The 22873-nt window shown below is 53.4% G+C and overlaps 8 protein-coding genes across 8 annotated transcripts; 5 read left to right on the top strand and 3 right to left on the bottom strand.

The window, feature by feature from the left end:
• The first annotated feature begins 49 nt into the window (after positions 1 to 49).
• Positions 50 to 1688, top strand: QC762_611700 (uncharacterized protein). The gene is made up of 2 exons (XM_062892845.1): positions 50 to 1328; positions 1392 to 1688. Exons 1-2 carry the CDS (start codon positions 280 to 282, stop codon positions 1567 to 1569), a joined length of 1227 nt encoding a protein of 408 aa, XP_062740117.1. The 5' UTR covers positions 50 to 279; the 3' UTR covers positions 1570 to 1688.
• Positions 1625 to 6310, bottom strand: QC762_611690 (uncharacterized protein). Its single transcript, XM_062892844.1, has 3 exons — positions 4575 to 6310; positions 2221 to 4513; positions 1625 to 2171 (listed from the first exon to the last, which is right to left on the bottom strand). Exons 1-2 carry the CDS (start codon positions 5714 to 5716, stop codon positions 3544 to 3546), a joined length of 2112 nt encoding a protein of 703 aa, XP_062740116.1. The 5' UTR covers positions 5717 to 6310; the 3' UTR covers positions 1625 to 2171; positions 2221 to 3543.
• On the top strand, positions 5987 to 8192 carry QC762_611680 (uncharacterized protein; the record flags this gene model as incomplete). Its single annotated transcript, XM_062892843.1, has 4 exons — positions 5987 to 6174; positions 6199 to 7339; positions 7402 to 7562; positions 7624 to 8192. Exons 2-4 carry the CDS (start codon positions 6864 to 6866, stop codon positions 8190 to 8192), a joined length of 1206 nt encoding a protein of 401 aa, XP_062740115.1. The 5' UTR covers positions 5987 to 6174; positions 6199 to 6863.
• Positions 8193 to 8902: 710 nt separating this feature from the next.
• On the top strand, positions 8903 to 10516 carry QC762_611670 (uncharacterized protein; the record flags this gene model as incomplete). Its single annotated transcript, XM_062892842.1, has 1 exon — positions 8903 to 10516. The coding sequence occupies one exon, from the start codon at positions 8903 to 8905 to the stop codon at positions 10514 to 10516; it is 1614 nt and encodes a 537-aa protein (XP_062740114.1).
• Positions 10517 to 10962: 446 nt separating this feature from the next.
• On the top strand, positions 10963 to 12098 carry QC762_611660 (uncharacterized protein; the record flags this gene model as incomplete). Its single annotated transcript, XM_062892841.1, has 2 exons — positions 10963 to 11040; positions 11099 to 12098. 2 exons carry the CDS (start codon positions 10963 to 10965, stop codon positions 11966 to 11968), a joined length of 948 nt encoding a protein of 315 aa, XP_062740113.1. The 3' UTR covers positions 11969 to 12098.
• Positions 11968 to 17485, bottom strand: QC762_611650 (uncharacterized protein). The gene is made up of 3 exons (XM_062892840.1): positions 15749 to 17485; positions 14785 to 15682; positions 11968 to 14725 (listed from the first exon to the last, which is right to left on the bottom strand). The coding sequence occupies exons 1-3, from the start codon at positions 16501 to 16503 to the stop codon at positions 12146 to 12148; spliced, it is 4233 nt and encodes a 1410-aa protein (XP_062740112.1). The 5' UTR covers positions 16504 to 17485; the 3' UTR covers positions 11968 to 12145.
• Positions 17361 to 19953, top strand: QC762_611640 (uncharacterized protein). Its single transcript, XM_062892839.1, has 3 exons — positions 17361 to 17753; positions 17838 to 18689; positions 18750 to 19953. Exons 1-3 carry the CDS (start codon positions 17712 to 17714, stop codon positions 19791 to 19793), a joined length of 1938 nt encoding a protein of 645 aa, XP_062740111.1. The 5' UTR covers positions 17361 to 17711; the 3' UTR covers positions 19794 to 19953.
• Positions 19944 to 21799, bottom strand: QC762_611630 (uncharacterized protein; the record flags this gene model as incomplete). The annotated part of the gene is made up of 1 exon (XM_062892838.1): positions 19944 to 21799. The coding sequence occupies one exon, from the start codon at positions 21797 to 21799 to the stop codon at positions 20027 to 20029; it is 1773 nt and encodes a 590-aa protein (XP_062740110.1). The 3' UTR covers positions 19944 to 20026.
• Between the last annotated feature and the right edge of the window lie 1074 nt (positions 21800 to 22873).

Here is a 22873-nt window from a genome sequence, read left to right as displayed (position 1 = left end):
CAACCTGGGCTGGCAGGCTGTCTCAGTGGGCGGATATGCTAAGTGTTCAGCCCAAAGCCCCACCTGCCCCGTGGTCCCACTTTTCTGGCTTTCATTGATGTCCTGCCTCAGTACCGCCCGCCCGCCTGCTTGCCTGATTTAACACCCCTCACTCATCAACAAAACATTCCATTTGTAGCGCCCTTTGGGGCCACCCATGAATCTTGATTCATTTTGGATTCTTTTGTTTTTGGGGGCATCTGGGAACGTCGAAGCACGCTCACGCTTGCCCGAGACGGGATGGCCACAACAGCTACGTCTGATGTGGGGCCTGGAGCTGGAGCTCCCTTCTCATCCATCATCACGACGGTCCGACGCTCGCTGACGTCTCTCGCCAACAAGGGAAAACAGCACGCCAGAAAGCCCGAGGATGGACATGCTCAAATCACTCGTCTCATCGCCATCCAACCCAAACCAAACTCTCCCCCTCACCCGCCAGATAGTGAAGAATCGTCGGCCGGCAAAGACAGTCATGAGAAACCTCCACTCCACCTGCTGGCCCTGCCCACTGAGCTGCTGAACAACATTCTGCGTCATCTGAACTTTGTGTCTATCCTGGAGCTCCGAAAGACATGTCGCTTTTTCCACACCCTCGCTTCACCTCCCCAGCTGCGCGTCCTCTTTGGCCGCGAGCAACTGACGACCCTCCTCCTTCAGCATTGCAAGACGTGCCTGGTGCATGACCCCTTCCGCTCTAACCTGCTCTCTTGTAGTCACGAGGATGAGGGGTGGCCTTTGGCATCCCAGTGCGTCGACTGCGCCTTGGTGGCCAACGATGAGAGATTAAAGATTGGGAAGAGGGTGAAATTGGGCACCGAGGACGTGGTTCAGATATGCCGTTGGTGTGGAAGACCGATACGGAATCACGAAGGCGTGGCCGGGCCTCCCGATCCAAACAGTCCAGGAACCAGGAGAGATGGCCGTCCTTTTCACAAGGGCAACTGTTATCGTAGCTACAACAACAGTCTCTTGTTTTTCTTCATACTGGGCTGGGTTCAATTAACCCTCGGCATCACGGGAGCCGGGCTGAGCTGGCGGTACTGGAGAGGGGCAGTCATGGTTTTTGCACCGTCCGTCACGTCGTTTCTGCTGCTGTGGATCGTCATGGGCTTCCTGTTTTTCCGAGGCAGCAGGAAGCGGGCATACCGATACACCCTCTTGTTGGAGCTTGCCATCTTGGGGTGCTGGATCCCGCCCGTTTACTACATCAGCATGCAGATCGTGAACCACCCGGAGAGGGACGTTGATGCGGCAATGCAGGCGGCGCTGGCCTTGTTTGGGTTGAACTTGTAAGTTTTGATCCCACCAACCCTGAAAGCAGCTTGGTTTGCTAATGGTGAGTGACACTCCAGACTGTTTCGATTATTCAACGTCATGGGCAATGTCGTGATTCTGTGTTCGACCCCAGATCTGACACCAAGAAAAAAGCCAAACGCTGGATTGTTCAAAAGAGCCATTTATAAGCTCATGCTGTGGTCGGTTGCGTGGACATACCCTCCAAGTGTGGAGCATAGGCTTTCATCTGTGTGATATGAAGCCAACGGATCGAAATGTTTTGATGACGAGCATGAATATGAAACCCCCATGGATGGGACAGCTATTTCTATAAGAATATAATTATGCTTCCGGCCTTTGAACCCATCACCCCATGAATTCTGCCCGACTTTAGATGATAATATCACGGTGCTGCTGAGTTGTTTTCCAACCTTGTATATGAAAAGAACAGACTACCTACTTTAACTCGCGGAATATATCAAACTAAACAATCATTGCTCTCGAGGGCGTTGAGCTCTTGTAGCAACGCCGACGCCGCCGCAATCCGAAAGCTCACGATATCGTCAGATGAGCCTCGGTGCAAGGCTTGCCTACCTCGAGGTTCCTTTACCACCAGTCCAGCGTGCACACACGCCAGACACAGCCCCAGGGCACCAGGCCCTTTGTGCATGGTCGTCATAACCAACTTGGACACACGCTCAAACTCGTCATTCATCTTGATGGACCTGTCGCGTTGGCGGCGGCTTGCAGACCCGGTCTTGCTGACAATAAATCCCGAAAACACTTCCGTCTCACGAAGGGGCTTGAATGAATGGTCGGAATAATTCACCATGATGTCGTACATGGCATCCTCATACCTGTAGAAATCAGTTAGCATATCACGTACGCAGGGAAGAAAATACTGACGTATGGCGAACTCCATGCGCCTCGTCCAAGCGGTTCCGCCACATGCAGTTGACCTTTGAAGCCGCTGCCACGCGCTGTTCCAGGACCACCAGCATCTGGCGCCAGAATGCATTGTCATTGGGGCTCAAACGTGGCAGTTGTATGTCTTGGTGCCATATCTTTTCCTCGTCGACGGCATCGTATAGTTGCCCTAGGATCTTGTCACTGCGGTAATAGCTATGACGCGGCCTATCCTGATCGGCCTCGTCGTCGTCATCATCCTCATCACCTCCTTGTTCATCAAGCAACTCAACATCTACTTTTTCTTGGACGAGCACTTGGGACCCTGCGGCAAGACTGAGATACACGTCAGCACAACCTGTTCATGTAGGTAGACATCGAGACAGTTTTGGTGATGCACGCACAAATGAGGTCGTCCTTGTCTGGGGGTTTTGGGAAGCTCGCGAAGATTGACCGCCCTCCCTGTCTTGGAAAAGTCCACGGCCTGGGAATGGAGTTCGGCCAGTTTAACGCAGTCGCTATCACGCGTGCCTTGCGGTGCGAGGTCTGCAAGTATCATGTGTCGTGTTGCGATCACACCCAAGCAATCCTGGCTGATAAAGTCGACAAAGAAATCAATCATATCAGCTGTTTCCACCTTTCTGCCAAGCTCCACGATCGGTAGGCGTGGGTAGTCGGCTGGTGAAAATGACCTGACTTGGCTCACAATTGCCTCATCCCAGATTATGTTGTAGATATCCCCGTCGAGGTCTCCCCCCGAGAGCATGCTGGGCAGATCTCTGTCCCCCCGCTGACTGAACACGACACAGTTGCGTAGCTCCAGGAGAGGATGGCCCTCGGGAGGGATGACGTGGTGGGCGAGCTGGATGTCGCCGGGGTGCAGTGCCGGGGATCTGGTTATTACAACCTTTTGACACTCTGGAGGCTCGTGGTACCGACCTTGCATGGTGTCGAAGCTCACATACACCTGGCCTTCCTGCAAAAAACCCGTCTCATCCATGACACCAAACAGAGTGATACCTTTGGGGACAGGGATGCGTGCCTTGTGTTTGATCAACTTGATCTCCTTCAGCAGGGCCATTTCCACCACACTGCGAAGAAACAGATCTTGGCGGTAGTCAACCCCCATGGCCTCGGTCTGCCGGAGGAGGTGTGGGAGACGAATACTCTCCCCGATATCCTTCATGGCCAGGAAGCTGGCCGTACTGGAAACGGCCCTCGTGATGGCACGTAGATGGTTGACTTCCTTTCTCTGCAGCTCCAAAAACCACCAGGGTGGTGCGTCCATATCTTCCAGTATCTTGATCATTTGGCGGTTCAGCATCATTGGTATTGGCTTGGAAGCCATGTCGCAGATGTCAGGTTTGCTTCGTCGGGTGACTTGAACTTTTTCATGGACGGCCGGATACAGATCTGACTGCCCTCGAGCTCCGTGTCCAGAGAAAGCATTCCTTTGGCCCCGGCCCATCGGATCTGGAAACAGGTCGGCTTGCCCTTGGATTCAGGGATAGCATCATGGATTGCCTCTGCTGCCTGGGGTGAAAGCACCCCCACCCCGTCGGAAAACACCCTGCCATTTCTTTCCACCTCCGGGATTTCGCTCGTTTGGACTCCATTGTCTACAAGGGACACGGAGTATGGCGTTTCGGTAAACGCTTGACCAATCCTAGCAGCACAGCGAGCCGGTGATCTAATGGGCGCAAAGTCGCCCAGCTGCTCGATGATGTGTTCGGGGATTTGCAATTTACCCTCGTGGTAGAACGGGGCTGAGAACCACAGTGAATGGGCTCTCACCGAAGAGTGGGAAAAGCCCAGAAACTTGTATTGCCTGCCGGCGACTGCAATTCCTTTGCGTAGTATTGACTTGAACCGACTGTAAACAGTGTCAAGTGAGATGGTGGGGTTGAAGAGCAAATCCTGGCCGTTCTCATCGCAGAGTTGGACTCGGAAAAAGAAGTCGGCCTTGCCGTCATATTTTCTGAGGATCCTGTTTTTAGTCTCCAGCTCTGGCCCGTGGAGGGTTATACGCATGGGAGAGATTGAAACACGAAAGATGCGTGTCGAATTTTCATTGTCGTTGAACAGCTCCGCCTTCATGAGCTGGGCTTCGTGGACTTGTCTTTCTGCGACATCGAGGCTTTCCATGATTCCATCTACTTCGAGCTGTCTTGGATTGCTCTCAGGTGCCGGGTAGTCGATCCAGTCGAAAAGCTTCCTGAAGGCGTCAATCGAGATGTTGGAACGGCCAAGAAGTTCTCTAGCCAGGGCCTGCACCGTTGTTGGATGAAGATAACTACAAGACGTCAGTCACTGCCTATGTGCACAACCGTATAGCCGGCGCCAGTTCCACACACCAGTTATAGACAAGAGCTTGGAGCAAAAACAAAATACCGAATGGCAAGTCATTACTTGTCGTGTACGAGTCAAGCTGGTTGTTGAGACGAGTCAGAGCTTCACTAAAGCGGCCCAGCCTCGGGAGGTCAGATGCATGATAGAATTTGATATCAGCTCGCGTGACCTGATAGGGCTCCTTCTCTGTAATGTTCCACATCTCTTTGTGGAAGTGTTCGCCGGCGCCATGTGTGCCAATGGATGCTGCGGTGATTTGGAAGTGATAGACGAGACAAAATGCGGAAATATTGCTGTGGCCATCGTCAATAGCAGTAAGTCGCTGTCGTGGCTCGGGCTTTGCCTGTTGACGAGAGAATATATCTGCGAATATGCTAAAATCAAGATGAATAGAACCAAGGCCATCGAGCTCTATTACGTCTGACTTCTCAGGGGACCGTTTGGCTAGGATAATAGGGGGTTGTGACAGGGTAACAGACGCTCTGCCGCTCTCCGACCAGACCAGTTGAACGATAGCATTGCGTGGGATGCGGACATCGATGCCTCTATCTGTCAGTTTGAAGATGAGATGCCGCTTGGTAAAGCGAACCAAGCAGCCCTCCTGAGCATCCCACTCCGAAACAAACGAGAATCTTCCATCGACGAATGTGTGCAAGCCACAGCTTAGACTTGAAGCCTGGAGCGGTTCTGACTTTGGCCGGGGCTGGACATGGGGCTTTGACTTGCGTCTTTGACGTTCGTCTATCGCATGCCTGATCACCTTCAATGTCGTTTGATCCGGTCCCTTGTTGCTCAACCGACAGCGAACAGCATGGCCCAGCATCGACAAGGGCTTTCCGTGAGGGCCATAGATTGATAGGAAGCGGTTCCCGTCACTCGGCTCGAGAAATGTGATGTTGGCGTACCTTTTGTTACGTGTCTTTTCACAGAGGTAATCGACAATACCAAGGCTGTTGAGGATTGGTTCAATGAGGCGCTGAAATGACTTGAAAGTCAAATCCGCGGGAATGTTTGGTATATGGATCTCCATTGCAATTGCTGGTTCACTGAGCAGATAAAAGATGAGAAGAAAGGGAGAAAAATGAGAAATGCATTGAGCAGCAAAGGCTTGCGACCTCGAACTTTTACACGGGTAGCTGCTGCCCATGGCCCAATGACCTCGAGTTGTTTGCTTTCACTGTATGTCCAAGTGTGCAGCTCCCCCTCCAGGCAACTGCATATGCACTGAGGCCGACAGCAGATGTTTTTGCTATCCCTTCGCCACGCCACAAACAAAAGAATGAAGACCAGTATGATGGATAACGGTCCTGAAAGATAGTTAATGGGGCCAAATACACACAACATTATGCCTTTTAAAGTTGGATAAGAGTAATCCAAAGATACTTAATTGAGAGGGATCTAAAGATATCTAATCCACAAAAGTTTCAAGGCAAGAGAAATTTGAAAATAGTCGAGAGGCATCTTCTTTACAGCAAGTATTTGGGGCTGTGCTTCCACGTAGACAAGAGATCGTGGAGTTCGGTTGTCTGAAGCAGTGGGTCAAAAGTGGTATTGTGCTGCTCTCATTGGCTCATGCAGATCGGCGCTTTTTTTGACATCCGCAGTGTAATTTTCTGTTGGTGTTGATAGTGACCTGGTCGTTCATCAGATGTTGACTGGTGATGGCATGCTTCTGACTGAGGTTATTCCCATTCCCACTGACGACTGCTGCCAAAGCATTGGCACATCCCAGCATGGCACAAAACACGCTATAAAACTGATCAACGAACCAGCAACTCGACCTCTCGATTACCACACCCTTCTGCTTTCCCTCTCCCTCGGCGCTTCCATTCAATCCCGATTCAGCATGAAGTCGTAATGGTTGCAATCTTGGCCCGCAATAGTTGGGGCAAAGAGCCCACCCCTGATCTCCACCCCGCCTCTCCACCTACTCCAAACCCCGCCCTCGGTTTCTTCCACCCAGCCGGGCTGCCCTTCTCGCATGGGAAAGATGGGGGCTGTGGAATGGCCAGCCAGTTAAACAGGCGCCACGGCCTGGCTGAATTGGATATGCCGGAAGCCATGCACGCGTTGTTGTATCATCTGCCTCGCCCCTACCCATCAACCCCAGTGGAGGTCACAGTCTGACCATATGGAACCCCGCTCCCGTCCACACTCATCTACCTTTCCCGCCCCTCCTTCACGGCCTCCTGGTTTCCCCTCCCTCTTCTCCTTTCTTCTCCTTTTGTGTTTTTGAGTGAACCCCGAAGCGTCCCAGGAATTACTTCTCAGCCAGCCCTCACAGACACAGTAACATGGCGCCTTTCCGTGCAGAACATATGGGCTCGCTCCTGCGGCCTCAGGAGCTTCTCGACGTGCGAGAGGCCATCCGCGAGAAGAGGCTCAGTGAGGAGCAGGCTGGCCTTCCTGCCGTCGAGGAGAAGGCGGTTGGGCATGTGGTCAAGCTTCAACAAGACCTTGGCTTCAAGGCTGTCACGAGTGGTGAATACAACCGCACTAGGTTTTGGGGTCTCATGTGGGACGAGTTTGAGGGCACTATCCGTCTCCAGGACGCCGAGGCATCCATGTTCCGTCTCTATCACCCAGACGTCGTCAGCTTGATCGAGCAAGACCGCAAGGTCATGCCGGGAGACTCGGTCATTGCCGGCTCAAAGCTGTCTTACAACCCAGCAAAGTCGGTCTCTAACCTCCATGAGCTCCGCCTGGTCCAAAAGTTTGTGCCCGAGAGCGAGTGGGGCAACATCAAGCTCACAATGATCACTCCTGCCTGGTAGGTTTCTTTTGGGGTGCGTTGGTGTTACTAGGAAATGGACGACTGACAGACGTGTTCAGGTTCCACATGAGATATAAGCAAGGCCGAGCCTACACCAAGGAGGCGTACGCTAACGATGCCGAGTACTTTGATGACGTTGCAAAGGTGTACCAGGCCGAGCTTGATGTTCTGTACAAGGCTGGCCTCAGAAATGTCCAGTTTGACGACCCTGGCCTTGCTTGTGAGTTTCCCTCCAGTCTTCGACACATGCCCAAAGACTAACAATGCTGGGATGTGTGTAGACTTTTGCTCCGACAAGTTCCGTCAAGGATGGGAGGAGGACAAGGACAACATTGGCACGGTGGATGATCTTTTGGACGTCTACATCAAGCTCTACAACGACTCCATCAGCAAGCTCCCCGCTGACTTTCACACCGGTGTGCATCTCTGCCGAGGCAACTTTATCGGCGGCCGCCACTTTGCCGAGGGCGCCTATGATATCATTGCCCAGAAGTTGTTCACCGATCTCAAGGTCAACACTTTCTACCTCGAGTACGACACCGAACGTGCCGGCGGTTTTGAGCCTCTGAAGTACCTCCCCAAGGATCGACATGTGGTCATTGGTGCCATCAGCACCAAGCTGCGTGATCTGGAAGATAAGGAGGAAATCAAACAGCGCATCTACAAGGCCGCCGACTTCGTGGCTGAAGGCAGTGGACAGACACGTGAGGAGGCTCTTAAGCGCATTGCTCTGAGCCCTCAGTGCGGCTTCAGTACCCATGAGACAGGCTACCCCCTCAGCGAGGAGGACGAGAAGAAGAAGCTGGCACTTGTTCGCCAGATTGCTGATGAGATTTGGGGAGAAGCGTAAGATGGTGCACGGCGGGTGCTTTTTTTTTTTAACAATGTACACAATGCAAGGGAAGGTGGGATCGAGCAGGCGTACTGACGGGGCCATTTTTGGTTTTTGAACTCACGGTTGAGCCAACTAGGTGCCTGAGTTGGTTCGAGGGCTTTGCATCTTCAACATTGGGGCAGCTGGGAATGGAAGCATAGGGCTGCGAGCATCGGGTTTGGCAAACAAAACACAATGGGGCAGACAAAGCCCCGGTCGGTTGGTCAGTCGTGGATATCAACATCCATTGGGTCATATGATTGTAGTCTAGTGTATTCTGAGGTCATACAGAAGTAAGCGTAAAACAAAATGGCCATTTCTTATCATCAACCCCCTTTTCAAACCCTTTTCTTTTTTCCTCAATGCACTTGGCCGTCAGTCATCCTGGAAGCTGCAGCCCCACCCACCCAAGTGCAAAAACAGCTGCAGCGGAAAAACGCTTTGCCTCAGTATTTTTTGGACCCCGGGAACAAGAGCCGAGAGCAGCAAACTCCACTTTCTCTGTTCGCGTTCCGTTTTGACTGCCGAAACTGTGAGTGAGCGAGGATGTGATTGAGTCGGGTCAACGTCACGCTTGGCACATACTTTAAGCATTTGGTGACTGACATATATCGATCGTCCTTTTCAATTCAACTTTGCACCGTCAACATCACCTCACTTGTTATTCTGCATTTTCAACAGACAAAATGTCCAATCCCGGCCTCTTGTACGTCACCATGGAGCCCCGTCGCCACGACGAGGAGTTCCTCAACCAGTTCCATGAGTGGTACCAAAACGAGCACGGCCCGACCCGGCTCCGGCTGCCGCATATTTTCCCGAATGGTTTCCGCTACCGGGCCACCGACTCTCTGAAGCCCGAGTTCCTGGCCATTTACGACGTCACCGAAATGCGCCATTTGGAAACACCCGTCTACACGCAGCTGAGAGAAAACAGAACCAAGCGGGAAGGCGAGACCATTGGCCAAGTGGACGTCGACAGGAGATTTTTCGACCTGCTGGGAGAACAGGCCAAGGAGGGCTTCACCAAGATTGAGGATCTGAGCGATCGGGAGGCTGAGGGACAGGTCCTGATCGCTGTCGAGGTTGAAGTCAAGGGCGGGGAGCAAGGGGAGAAGGAGATCACCAAGTGGTACCTGGAGGAGCACATTCCCATGTTGAGCAAGATTCCGGGCTGGCTGAGGAGCAGGGTGTGCCGGACTCCCTCCTTGATCGAGGGAGGTGACAAGGTCAGAATTGTGACGCTGCATGAATATGAAAAGGTGAATGGGCTGGGAGGGGAGGAGCACAAGGCGTCCATGGACACCAAGTGGCGGACTGAGGTGTTTGACAAGTGGATCGCGGCCAAGCACAGGCGGACGTATGAGCTGTTCTACGTGTTTGGACCGGGCCCAAGAGAGCTGGAGACACTGAGCAAGCTCTCCGAGAGCAAGGGTTTCAAGTGGGAAGACGGCAAGATTGAGACGGTTCCTGGGAAGGATACGGCGGCTGTGAATGCCTATGTGTATGCCAAGGATGGGCTCACGATCCGCTACCGGTTGGAGGGCAACGTCTCGCCCAAGGCCCCCACCGTGGCGTTCAGCAACTCTCTGTTGACGGACTACCATATGTGGGATGAGTTGGTGGCCATTCTGAAGGCTGCGCGTCCCGACTTGCGCATCCTGAGATATGACACCCGCGGCAGACATGAGGTTCCCTTGCCTCCTGTTCCGGCGACGTTGGACATGCTTGCCGACGACCTCCAGACTCTTCTCAAGGGCCTCAGGATTGAAAAGCTGCATGCTTTGATCGGCGTCTCTATGGGCGGTGCCACCACGCTCAAGTTTGCGCTCAAGTACCCCGAGCTGGTGGACAGGATCGTGGCCTGCGACTTCAACGTTGCCAGCTCTGATGCTAACACAGCTGCCTGGAAGGACCGCATTGTGGTGGCTGAGAAGAACATCCGGGACCTAGCCGGTGTGACGGTGGAGAGATGGTTCCATCCTCACACCATGACTGAGAAGCCCGAGATTGCCAAGTGGATGACTGACATGGTGGCGGGAAACAACGTCGAGGGCTTCAAGTACAGCTGCCAGGCACTCTGGGGCTACAACATGAGAGAGGAAATGAAGGGATGCAAGGTCAACACTCTCTTCGTTGTGGGCGATGGCGATGGCAAGGGCGCTCTGGTCAAGGCTATGGAGGGTTTCAAGGCCAATCTCGGCGAGAAGGGGGCAGAGCTCAAGATTGTTCCCAACGCCGGGCATTTGCCCATGTCTGAGGCGGCGAGCGACTTCTGGGAGGCCATCAACGAATTTCTTTGAAACCGTCCGTGTCTACAAAAAGAAGTAGCGATATAAAATAGATTTGTCGTGGGCGGCTCACAATGCTCACAATGCTCACAATGGGACTGATTGTTGTCAAATTCTTTAATCTGCGTCATCCTATATATAGATTGGAGCCTTCCCATTGGCTGCCAACCATAACCGCCGACTTTGTCAAGCAGGCCTTTTCTGCGACAATGCGCAAAGGGGCGCACTACTTGATTGGCACCTACATGTACACCAGTCGGCCGCCGATCTGTTTCACCCAGCACGCGTATAACAACCTTAATTCTTGTTTTCACCTCCGCTCTTTTTAGCAAATTGCCACTCTTCGCAACTCTTGTGTATCCATCCTCTTTTTCTTTTTCCTTTTCCTTTTCTCCTCACCAACCCACAGAACGAAAAAGATAAAAAAAAAAAACCAAAAAAAACCGCCAAAAAGCAAAATGGCGGCTTTTGCAGGCAGAAGTTGCAATGTCATTCCAGAAAGCATTGCAAGCGATGCCGGTGTAGCGGGAGCTGGTGTAAGTCGAGTCCAACTACCTGGCTGAATCAAGTTAGCTAACAAAACGTGGGCCCCAGGTCTTGCTATCATCCACAATTACCGCCTTCCTTGTCATAGGCATGGCTGCAAGTCTCATTCTCCAGGATGTTCGGTGGCCAAGAAAGTGTATCCGGAACCCCTCCATCGTCCGAAGAAAGCTGCTCTCGGGCTACTCTGATCAGCAGATTCTCGTGGGCATCGGCCTGCAGTCTGTCGGGTTGGTCAAGTCGTGGCAGCTTTCCCCGTATCACTTCTTCATCATCTGGATGCTCTCTCTTTTGTCCATGGCCACCCACAACGCCACGCTGTTGTCTCTGATAAACGACTTCAAGAGAGACTGGGTGCTCAGATGGATGAGACAGCTTTTGATGTTCCTCAACCTGCTCCTCTCCATCGTGTACGGCGTCTTTTTGCTGCAGGCCAAGATCAAGGATCTGCCGGATACCCTGCCCATCGCATGTGCTTGGACTCGCCCTTCTGATACGACTAGACTGGGCGGCCTGGACGTGGTGGCTACCGTGGTCGTGGTAGCCTTGAACTGCCTGATCTTTGGGCTTGCCACCTGGTATCTTCAGAGCAGGAGGCAAAAGTCACGCGCCTTTCGCGTGGTACAAGCCATGGGCATTGTTGCCATGGCAGGCATTGCTTTCGGGGCCACCACGCGGGCCTACCTCCTCTCCCAAGCGTTTGGCACACCAGATGTCCTGTTGTCTGATGAGGGGGAAAAGACGTGGAGCTTCGGCCAGCTGTTGGGCATGTTGATGTTGCTGCTGCCCGTCATTTCGATTATTGAAATCAAGAGGGGCGACGCTTCCATTGCGCCCCCCGTGCCAGATGATGTCTACAGCTCGGGTGAGGATAGCCAAGAGAGGCTTGTGGGGAGGGAGCTTGCACCTATGAAGGCATAGTGGTCAACAGGAACAGTATTGAAATTAATTATGTGAATGTCTGTCTATGCAAAATGTCTATCAAGGTATCAAAGTGTGTAAAGAAAAGAAAAAAGAAAAGTATGCAAAAAATGTACACGTTTTACCAAAAGCCCGTGAACAAGGCCAAAACAGGATAAAAGAAACCAGTAGTGTTCTTCACTCAGCCTTCTTGCTGGTCTTTGTTCTCAGCTTCATCAAGCCATAGACCATAGCATACGAGCTGATGACAAAGATGACGACAATGCCGGCATCTCTCCAGCCGTAGCTGTACTCCATCAAGTTGATGGTGCGAAGGTAGTCGCTTCCAGACTTGAACTGGCAGACCTGGCACTCAGAAAGAGCATCGGGGTTTAACAAGTTCGCAGCCATGCCGTACCCCTTCTCAAGATAGGTGCTCAGGTAGTCGCCACAAGTGGTGCCGTTGGGAGGATCGAACCTGGCCAGCTCGTGAGGGTTGCAGTTGATGGGCCAGTCCCAGGCAGCAAAGACCAGCATGGACCCCATGAGGTAGTTGAAGGGATTGAGGTAGTAGATCCAATACCTCCAAAAGACCTGGATCTGTGCGTAGGGGACCAAGACACCGCAGAAGGCGACTAAGATTCCGATGACGAAGGGGTTGGCGAGCGAGGCAAAGACGGCATTGGGGGCGTAGGCTGCGATGAACTGGCCCATGCCCGTGTAGACAAATTCGTACATGAGCATGACAAACAGCGTTGCGCCGGCACGCTTGGACGAGGTAGGGAAGCCGACTGTGTAGTACCAGCAGCAGTAATACAAGACGCCGCAAATCATGAGGTAAGGAATCTCAGACGTGATCAGACCCGTGACGAAGGCGATCCAAGAGTACATCTTGCTCTTCTTCTCGCGGGCCTCAAAGATGTTGCGGCGGTCGATGAAGAGCGGCTGCAGCTGGGCAATGACACCGGGAGCGACGAAGATGAACTGGAAGATGGTGAAGAGAATCATCTGCAAATCCGAAATGTCGTCGCCAATCATCCAGAAACTGAAGCCGTTGATAAGCGCGGCCGAGACGTGCAGCATGATCTTGTTGTTGACGTAGTCTCGGTTGCGGTACAGGGAAATGTTCATGCGCTTCGTGACAACCTTGGCTTGCTCCAAAAGGGGCGTGGCAAACTCGCGGCCGTCGTCCACATAGCCAGCAGGCTTGGAAGCGGCCTCGGATATGATCTCATCAAGCTCCTTGACGACTGCGCTGTGTTCGGGAGACGAGAGCCAAACCTCATTCCAGTCACGGCCCTGGGAGAGATGGCCAGACACCACATCGATCATGTGCTCGGCAGGGTTGGCGTCCTTGGGGCAGGGGGCACCGTAGCGGGCGAAATAGTTCTTGACAGTAGCAGCGTTGTCGCCAATGTCACCAAAGTAGACCGTCTTTCCGCCGCGTTGCAACAGAAGCAATGTGTCGAACTGGGCAAAGAGCTGGGCCGAGGGCTGGTGAATCGTAACCAAGACGGCTTGACCAACGTCGGCGAGCTTGCGGAGGAAGCGGACCGTGTTGTAGGCAGACTGGCCGTCGAGGCCCGAGGTGGGCTCATCCAAGAAGATCAAGATCGAGGGCTTGGCGACAAGTTCGACTCCGATAGTGACACGCTTGCGCTGTTCCACAGACAGACCCATGCCGACGCGGCCAATCAGGGTGTCAGCCAGGTCGTGCAGCTCGAGGAGGTCAATGATGGTGTCGACGTAGCGCAACTTTTCCTCACGGGGGACCTCACGAGGCTGCCGCAGAAGGGCGCTGAACTCGAGCGCCTCCCGGACGGTAGCATACGGCTCATGCACGTCAAGCTGCTCACAGTAGCCCGCATTTCTCTGGAAAGAGACAGGCAGCTCACGACCATCGACCATGATGCTTCCCTTGATAACACCTTCGGTCTTTCTCTGCGCAAGGACATCCAAGAGAGTGGTCTTGCCAGCACCAGAAGAGCCCATCAAGGCACCCAGCATGCCAGGCTTGACCCATCCTTGCACGTTGTCCAAGAGCTGGCGATCGCCGTCAGGGGTAGAAACAGTGTAACAGAGATCCTTCCATGTGAAGACCGAAGTGTTGCGAATAAGATCTACCTCCTGCTTTTGCATCTGCGCATCTGCGCCCTTGACGGCAAGTGTCTCGTCCGTCTCGCTGCCGCTGCCCGAGGAGAAGCCGCCCTTTTCGTCAACGGCCGCTTCTTCGTCGCCAGCCTGGTTCCTGCGAGCGCCGTGAAGCCCAACCTTCGACTTTTCCCTGGGAATCAACAAGGAGGGCCCACCCTCAGACGCAGACTTCCAGTTGGTAGTGGCCAGAATCGTGATGGTGACGAACAAGGCCCAAAAAGCCCAGACAATTCCAAAGTTCCTCCAGATGTGGCCGCTTCCGTACTCCAAGGAGCTCAAGTAGTCATCGCCGAGAACGTAGCTGCGACCTGGCACGGCGCCGCCCACGCCAGCACATGCCTGCTGGCCAACCTCGAGGCCCATGTATCCAGGTCCAGTGGGGACGAGGTTTGGTCCGACGCAAGGAATGATCTGGCCCTTGAACTCGTTGGAGAGGAGAGCGTCAAAGGCGTAAGCCAGGGGGTTGATCCAGAAGATCCAGCCGAACCAGGGGTGCATCTTGGGCCGGATAATCATGTAGCCCGTGTACATGATGAGCAGCTTGACGGCCAAGCCCGAGATCTTGGAGGCGGCATCAAAGTTGGAAAACGCAGCACCAATCATGCGGAAGCAGGCGGTCATGCACTAGGAGAAATACCCCGTTAGCGAGGCAAAAGAAGAGACAGAAGCGGGAATAAACTCACCATGGTGGTAGCAAAGACAACAATCCAGTATGTGAACCAACCGCCGGCTGTCATGGTGAGCCCGACCATGAAGTACTGAACGATGGCAAAAATGAAAACCTGGAACAGCAGAACGGGAATGTCGGCAGTGACTTGAGCGATACAGAAGGCGGCGGGGTGGAAATAGGCAAAGGCCTTGTGCTTCGCGAGCACGGGGCGGCCGTGGAAGGAATCGGTAACCTCAGACATGGAGAGCAAACAGTTGTGGAGAAGGGCGAAGAACAAGGCACCTCCTTTGAGGAAGATACCGGACGAGTTGTTGGGGGCGTTGTAGAAGAGAGAACCGGAGATCAGGGCTTGTGCCAGTGTCGAGCCCTGCTTGATGGCAATGGTGGCCTTGTCGCCCCAGAGGATCTGGTATTGCCGGATGATGCAGGCAAGGACTTGCTGAGGGAAGGAAACGGTCAAGGGGCTGTTATTGGGGAGGTGGCTGTCCCTTTCAGCTGCGACGCCGCCCTGAAACAGCTTGGTCTTCTCCTTGGCCTCCTCTGTCTCTGGGTAGCTGTACTCGGCGATCATCTTCTGGTAGATGTTGGACTTTTCGTACTCGCTTCTCAGCTGGTCGGGGTTGCGGGGGAAGGTCTTTTCGTAGCCGGGGGCAATCAAGCGTTCAGTAGGGACCGTAACACCGGTGAGGTAGTCAGCAACATTGGCTCCGTCGCGGCACACGAAACCAAGCTGCTCCATGAACGGGCGAGCATCCTTCATAGGGCCGTAGTAGATCTCTTTTCCGGCGTCGAGGACGAGGACTTTGTCGAAGAGGTCGTAGATGCCGTTGCCTGCTTGGTACAATGTGACAATCGAGGCCAACCCGAGAACGTCAGTCAGGGCACGGATGGCCTTGGTGTAGTCCAGAGCTCTGTTGGTTGAACCTTGTGTCAGCTGATGACCCCAGGGCATATAAAATGCATCAGAGAAAACTCACGTGCTCGCGTCGAGACCCCTTGTGCTGTTGTCCCAGCAAAAGACACTGCCCCTTGTAGCCAACGTTTCAATGATGGACACTCTCTTTCGCTCGCCTCCGGAGACACCTCTGACGAACTCATTGCCGACCTTGGTGCCTCTGGTGTGGGTGATGCTCATGCTCTCCAGGAGAAACTCCATCATTTCCTGGCGGTACTCCTCCTTGGACTGCACGCCATCAGGCAGCTGGAAGGGGATCTTGAGACGAGTAGCAAAGTCCATGGTCTGCCCCACGGTGAGGGAGGGGAAGAAGAGCTCCTCCTCGGTGTTCATGACGATCTGGCCACGGTACTTTTCCGCTTCCGATGCGTCCATACTGCCATACTTGACATCTCCCTCCACGTTCTGATAGCCCTTCCTGTGGTTGGCAATCATTTTGAGCAAGGTCGTACACCCCGAGCCCGGACGGCCCAAAACCAGGAGCATCTCTCCTGGCTTGACGCAGCCATGAGTCTTGTCTAGGATGGTCTTGAGGGGCGGCTTGTGGCGGGATTCCTGGATCTTCTTGGGGATGTTGAACTGGGAGATAACGTTCTCGTGGATGGCGGCGTCGGAGGAAATGGCGCTGACGGTGAGATCTTTCCAAGTGACACCAAGCTCTCTCAGGGGAAGGCCAGAGCGGCTGTCGCGTTCACGGATGGCCTCGACCTTGTGCTTGAGTTTCCATTCGTGGACGACTCCCGTGGGGTCGGGGTTGGAAGCTGGTGCCGTCTCCATGATGGCTTGCCGGCGAAGGGGTTGAGAGGGACCGGTACGATGGGATGGAGGACCAAGAGAGAATCAGAGCCAAGAAACGAGGCCCCCAGGGCTATTTAATTGACTTTTTCTTTTCACCCATTTCCTCTCAGTCAGCTTCGGCCATCGGCATCGGCAGGGCGGCCAACCCATCGCCGCGATGGTGGAGGAGTGTGGATGCTCACATCTCCACTCTGTTCCTGAATCACGAAGTTGGTGACGGCCTGATCCCGGTGTTGGTTTTGATGCCTTGACACGAGTGGACACTGCAACGCAAGCTCTCCAGGGATGGAACCACTTAGCCACAATGCGTAGAGTTGTCTGGGAAGTGTGAGCTGGAGCTGTGCCAATCTCAAAAATGGGGCACCTGAGCGGGTATACGAAAAGGTCATCGTCTTCCTTGGTCAGCAAACGTTAGAGTCATCAAAAAGAGTGTCGATGTTACGTACATGGTGACTGTTCTGGAAACATGAAGATCGATCTCAACGAACGGGATGTGGATCGCCAATGAGCAGTAACAAATGCTCGGCATCGCGAGACGGGGGCAACGGTGCCATCGGGGGCCAAGGCGCCCACATCGAACGGGGTTCGGACGGTGAGTGCATTGCCTGCCGATGGTCTCGGGGGGTTATAAGACGGAGATAAGGCAATGATCAAAGGCGCAGGCCGCGCAGAGGTCGAATCCCGGCCCCGGTGTTTTGAAATCTCGGGTGGTTCGGCAGAAAGTGAAGAAAGCTTCCACTAATGTTCCAACAGGGCGGGGTTTGCCCTTGGCTGCTTGGCACGGCACATGCCGCTTTCGCGGGCACGGACGGTGTTTTCTTTTCTTGGGACGAGTTCGAGTTCGAAAGCAAGAGACAGCGGTGAGCGGTGAGTAGTGGACATCGTTGAACCCAGCTCGCAGAGCTCGGTGCAAAAAGTCATTAGGAAACCAGAATGTTGGGCCCAGCTGAGGACTGACGAGTCTGAAACTCGGTTTCGATGGCAACTTTTTTGACAGCTGCCATGTCGCGCGTCGCTTCCACCGATTGATTGACACACCCTGCGTCATCCTTCCCGCTGCCGCTGCCCGCTGCCATTTCCTTCAGTTGCCACACCCGCATCAAACCCGACCGGGCGCTTTGTCAGCGGCCTCAAATCCCGCGTTATCGCTCTCTGTCAAGGCCACTCTCCTGCTCCCGCTGCCGACCATGGGGCGCAAGCGGGCTTGCGATGCGTGTCACAAGAGAAAGGTGTGCAACCCAGAATCGGATTACATCCACGTTATCGTCCAGTTGCTGACTGTTTCCCGCTGGTCTCTTTTCCTGTTGCTGTAGATTCAGTGTGAACCCGCCCATCCCTCCTGTGACTGGTGTAAACACCATGACCTCGAATGCACCTTTGATCGTGAGATACGCCCGAGGAAGAGGGGCGTGTCCAAGAAGCCATCGAGCACAAGATTAAATAACAGGCCGAGTCCTCACGCACCTGAAGAGACCCTGACCCACAAGCTGCAGCCGCTCGAAGCTCTGTTGACGGACCCTCTGACCGCTCCAGCGCCGCTGTCCTCTTCCACAAACGCCTTCTCCCCGTGCCGAGATCCCGAGGGTCTGCCTCCACCGTCCCCCGTATCTGGCTCCCGGCCCTGTTTCGGCAAGCTGCACTTTGCCGGGTACCACCTTGGCGAGATCAGCTCGTACAACGGAGTTCCGCATTTCTCGACCACGGGCCGGGAGTGGATTCGCTCCCATGCCGGCCAGGCCCCCGTATTTCCTACCGTGTGGGATGACGAGGAAGTTGACCACGGTGCACCGCAGCTGGGCAAGGAGGATGTGCTGCCGCCCATCGAGGAGCCGCCGTCCCTGCCGGACAGGGCCGTGACCGATCGATACCTCGCCTTCTTCGGCACCTCTCACTTCAGGTTGGTGTTCCCTGTGTTGGACACTGTTCTGTTTGAGGAGATCATAGACACCGCCTACGGCCTGGGAAGCCCCGGTCCCCATGAGCTTCTTGTTGCCAAAACCTGTGTCTTTGCCTTTCTATGCATGGTGACCTTATTTGTGGGCTCCGAATCGCCGGTAGTGCCGCCAATAGAAGGAGATGTGATGGCTGCAAAGGCTCAGCATTTGCTCCCAGCCGCGCTGCGTCGCGATTTTACTCTGACTAGTTTGCAGACCATGATCATGTTGGTCAGTGTGTTCAAGCTCCAATTCTGCTACGTGATTTCTCACCTGCTGACCGCTTACTAGACCATGTACCAGCTTTTTGCCGGCCGGGTTCAGTCCTCTCTCATATGTCTCTCCCTCGCCTGTCGCATCATGTTTATGCTGGGCGCACACACCATCGCCAACCCTTGGTCATCCTCTTCGCCGGCGTCGCGGGCACCAAAGCTTCTCCGCAAGCTCTTTTGGTTGACCTACAACTTTGACAAGGAGCTCTCTCTGCGTACTGGCCAGCCGCCTTGCATCCCAGACGAACATTGCGACCTGTCGCTGCCGCCCAACTATGCCCTGACTCAATACCTCGACCGGTATATGCAAGTCGACCACGATGATGAGACCATGATCCCAAGCTTGCCTGGCGACTTGAGGTTGACGCTCATCAAGTCAAAAACATGTCAGCTGCTCTACTCGGCCGAAGCCCTCCGCAAGACAGACGCCGAGCTGTTGCGGAATATACGAGAACTCGACGATGAGCTGGAAAAGTGGCGGCTCTCTGTCCCGCTCAAACACAGGCCCGCCCTTTCGATTTCCCGCCATGTGGGAGTCAACAAAGCCCTGAGTGAAGCCCACGACAGTGTTCGAACCATTGTCATCAATTTTGAGTATCATTACCTGGTAGCCACCATCCACCGCGCCACGGGAAGATGTCGGGCTTGGGGCGCTCATGGCGAGGTGGTGCCTGGTGAGGAGATGAAGGGCGTCAGCTCTAGTCTGGCTCTGAGTGTAGAAGCTAGCCGTTCTACGTTGCTCTACCTGAGGAGTGCGCTTCCCGTGCTGATGGCGCCAGAGGTATTCTGTATAATGCTGTTCTACCCCATGTCAGCAGTTCTCAACATCTTCTGCAGCGTCTTATTAAACCCCCTGGAGCCACAAGCGAAAGCTGATGTCGCATTGTTAGACTCGGCGCCTGAAATGATCAGGAATATGAGGATCAAGCAGGTTGCCAAAAATGAGATGCTGCAGCTCAAACTAGTTGAAGAGTTCATCACTGAACTGTCCAGGCTCAGCCGGTGTGCTATTGTCGAGGCGGCCAGAAGACATGGAGTTATGGATATCGACGGGGGAGGGTAAGAATTTTGAAGGCTTGTCTAGGATGAAATACTCTTGCCCTGCTTACTTCGGGGTTGTCATGACTTAGGTATCTAGCGACAGTGGAAGATCGGATAAAACGATATCCAATGAATTTTGACAACGCTGTCTCTATACTTCTTTGCTGTGTATTTTGTTTTGCCTTTTGTTTCTTCTTTTGTACTGTTTTCAACATCCATGAATCTTCCGGTTGGAGACAAATACCGTGACGCTTATCAATAATGTCTTTCAGTACTGGGACTCAACCAGTCAGGTATCGCGCAAGGATGCTCCTTGGCCCAGCTCTTGATGCGAGGTTTTATCCAGCCACTGGTGTAAACGAATCGCTCTTCTCCGCCCTCTTTCTTCACCACTGTCTCGGGATCCTTTGCTCGCCCCAGTGTGACAAAGGGCATCAACACACACTTTCTGGCTTGTTTGCCATTCCAGTGGTACTGGAGACAGCTGGTCTTCTTTTCGCAGGCCTCGCGGCACTCCTCCACACTGTCAACGTATACATCACTGCCACGCGCCAGCCGATCCCAGTTTGTATTGTCCCAGTTGTTTCTCGCATCGGCCTCTTCAATCTCCGGCAGGAAGAAGCTCTCGAACAAGTCGGCGTACATCAGCGGCCGACCCAGCTTCCTGTTTCCGTACTCCCATCTCCAAAGCCGGACCATCTCTTTCGGGCTTAGCTTGTGCATAGTCAAAAAGCTTTGACACCACAACCTCTGTGTGTATGGTAGTGAGTGTAGTGCATACGTGTTAAACGACGGGAAGAAGCCGCTGAGCCGTATCCCTACGAGCCAAAGCACCCAACCCAGAATGGCATCACCACACGGGTCTGTCCTCACAACATTTATGTATTTCAGGAGAAACGGCTCTTCCGTCCACACCCCCGTTTCCCGCGACGAAGGTCTCTTCTCAAACAGGACCCTCATCGCGCCCCGCGAAAGCACATAACCCGGACCTCCGTTGGCAAACCAAGTCTCCTCATCTGTCTTGGGATCGCGACGGCCCGGAGAAGGGCTCCCCATGTATAGCGCCTTGTTGGGATCGAGCGTTGACAGGAACCGGAACACATTGTCCCACGAGACAAACGTGTCACTCTCGTAAAAGAAATACCAGTCTTTGTTCTTTCTCTCGGTCCAGGCACGCTCTACCTGCGCCAGGAACTTGTACTTGTCCAACCTCCACCCGGTCCTTTTATTCTTCATCGTCGGATTGTTTTCGGCAGTCAGGTTCCCGGCTCGGAAGAGGTCGTACATGGCTTCGTAGGCAGCAAGGTCGGGCTCTGGCTGGGCTTCGGGGGTGTCGTTGCTCATCCTGTACCTCTGCGGAAGGTTGTGGAGGATGTCGACTGCCTGGTGGCCATTTGGCAGCGTCTCTGGGAGGTCTGAGAAAATGAGGAGCTCATCAGGGTAGAAGCAGGCGGATACGCTGTTGAGCTGGGCATTGATCATGTCGCGGTTTTCGCCATGGCCCATCTTCAAGACTGGTTGGATGTGTTCTCGGATGAGGTAGTGGGGGAAGGAAGCACACATGTCTTTGGTGGACAAGTTCTCGATTTGATCCGCAGGGAAAAACACGGGTGAAAAGCTGGTTGTTGTGTCGTGAGGGTAAAAGGAGGTCTCCCGCTGTCCACCATACTTTGCTCTGTGCAACAGTCCTGAGAGCCAGGATTGCTGAGCGTGCCGGTCATGCTGTTTGGTCCAAGCAAACAGAGCCACAGATAGGGTGAAACTAAGAATAAGGATAGAAATGCGGGCAAGGCGTTTGTTGAGCTTGAGGCTGGAAGGGTGTGCAGCCACCGCCGCAGCACGCTTCAATGAAAGCGTCTGCATGATCCGTATCTGCAGAGCACCATAGACAGGCAGCCAGAACCTTTGTGCAAATTTTTGAGAGAATTCCTGGAAGACAACCTGATACTTTGTGCGTCCTGTCGCCAAGACCAAGGGGTTGATTCGAAGGATCACATCGAGAACACGATGACGCGGTTTGGGATGCATCAGGTTAGACCATACATGCAGTTTTGCGGCTCAGCCATACAATTAGTCCTGTTTAAGCAAATGCTATTGCGATTAGTTCAAGGCATGTTACATTGAACTCGGTCTGCTTGACTCGGCGTGCATGGCCGGCTCGCATTTGCCGGAGGGATGAGTCCTAGTGGACTTAAGCAGGACTAAATTTTGTCTAGACATTATGATACTTTCCAGGAAATAGCAGCAAGCTGGCTAAAGCCATTTGAGGAGTATCTTTTGTAACAGTCTCATGAATCACTCTGCGAGCAATGAATATGTTTTGGGGTGGTAATGTTTTCGGCCGTTCGGAGTCCGAGGTTAGACGGTATCCTCTGGTGTTTGTTTGTTCCCGTTGGTCCACGGATCATTGCTCGCTTTCTACCGGGTTGATCCTCAATTTTGATACTAGTGGTACTTGTGTCCTGAGCTTGGTTTCAGGTTCCCATTGGGCCAAGAACATGGCTGTTCAACACCATACAGAGGTACCTTACCTTACCCACAGTTATTGCAGATAGGGTCTAAATCAAACATGAAATTGTTATGTGTACATAGAGCACCCCTGCACCAGGGATCTACATGTTCAAAATGTACTGAAGGTCTGTCATATGTCACATCTAACTCAGGTAGTAAATCTACCCTTGGGCCATACAGAGCAGGTAGGTATTCTTCTAGACCAACACACTGTTGAAAGCTCACTCATGATACAATATACAGGCTCTTGCTGATTTTATCAGGGAAAAGACTCTAATAGAAGGAGCCAAGGTATGCTGCCCTCGGTCTTGCAGAAGTTTGACGAAGTCCTGTCTGCTGCGCATGAAGTAATAGCTTGCGTGGTTTTCAGAATTTATTTTGTTCCACTGAATAATTTACTTATAGAACAATTTCATGTCACATCCACTTGACAAGGCTTGATGTTGTTAACATTCAAACTCTCAGGGATTCAGGGTTAACGGACCCACAGCCTAATATCACCAGAGCTGCATAAAACATCCATGGTTCAAACACCCAGGATGTGCCAGGACCCTTATCGAGAGCATGGAAGGTGCACATGATAACTGGGCC

The sequence above is a fragment of the Podospora pseudocomata genome, chromosome 6 (genome assembly GCF_035222375.1).
Source record: "Podospora pseudocomata strain CBS 415.72m chromosome 6, whole genome shotgun sequence".
NCBI classification, from domain to species: domain Eukaryota; kingdom Fungi; phylum Ascomycota; class Sordariomycetes; order Sordariales; family Podosporaceae; genus Podospora; species Podospora pseudocomata.
This window is presented reverse-complemented; position numbering and strand designations above follow the sequence as displayed.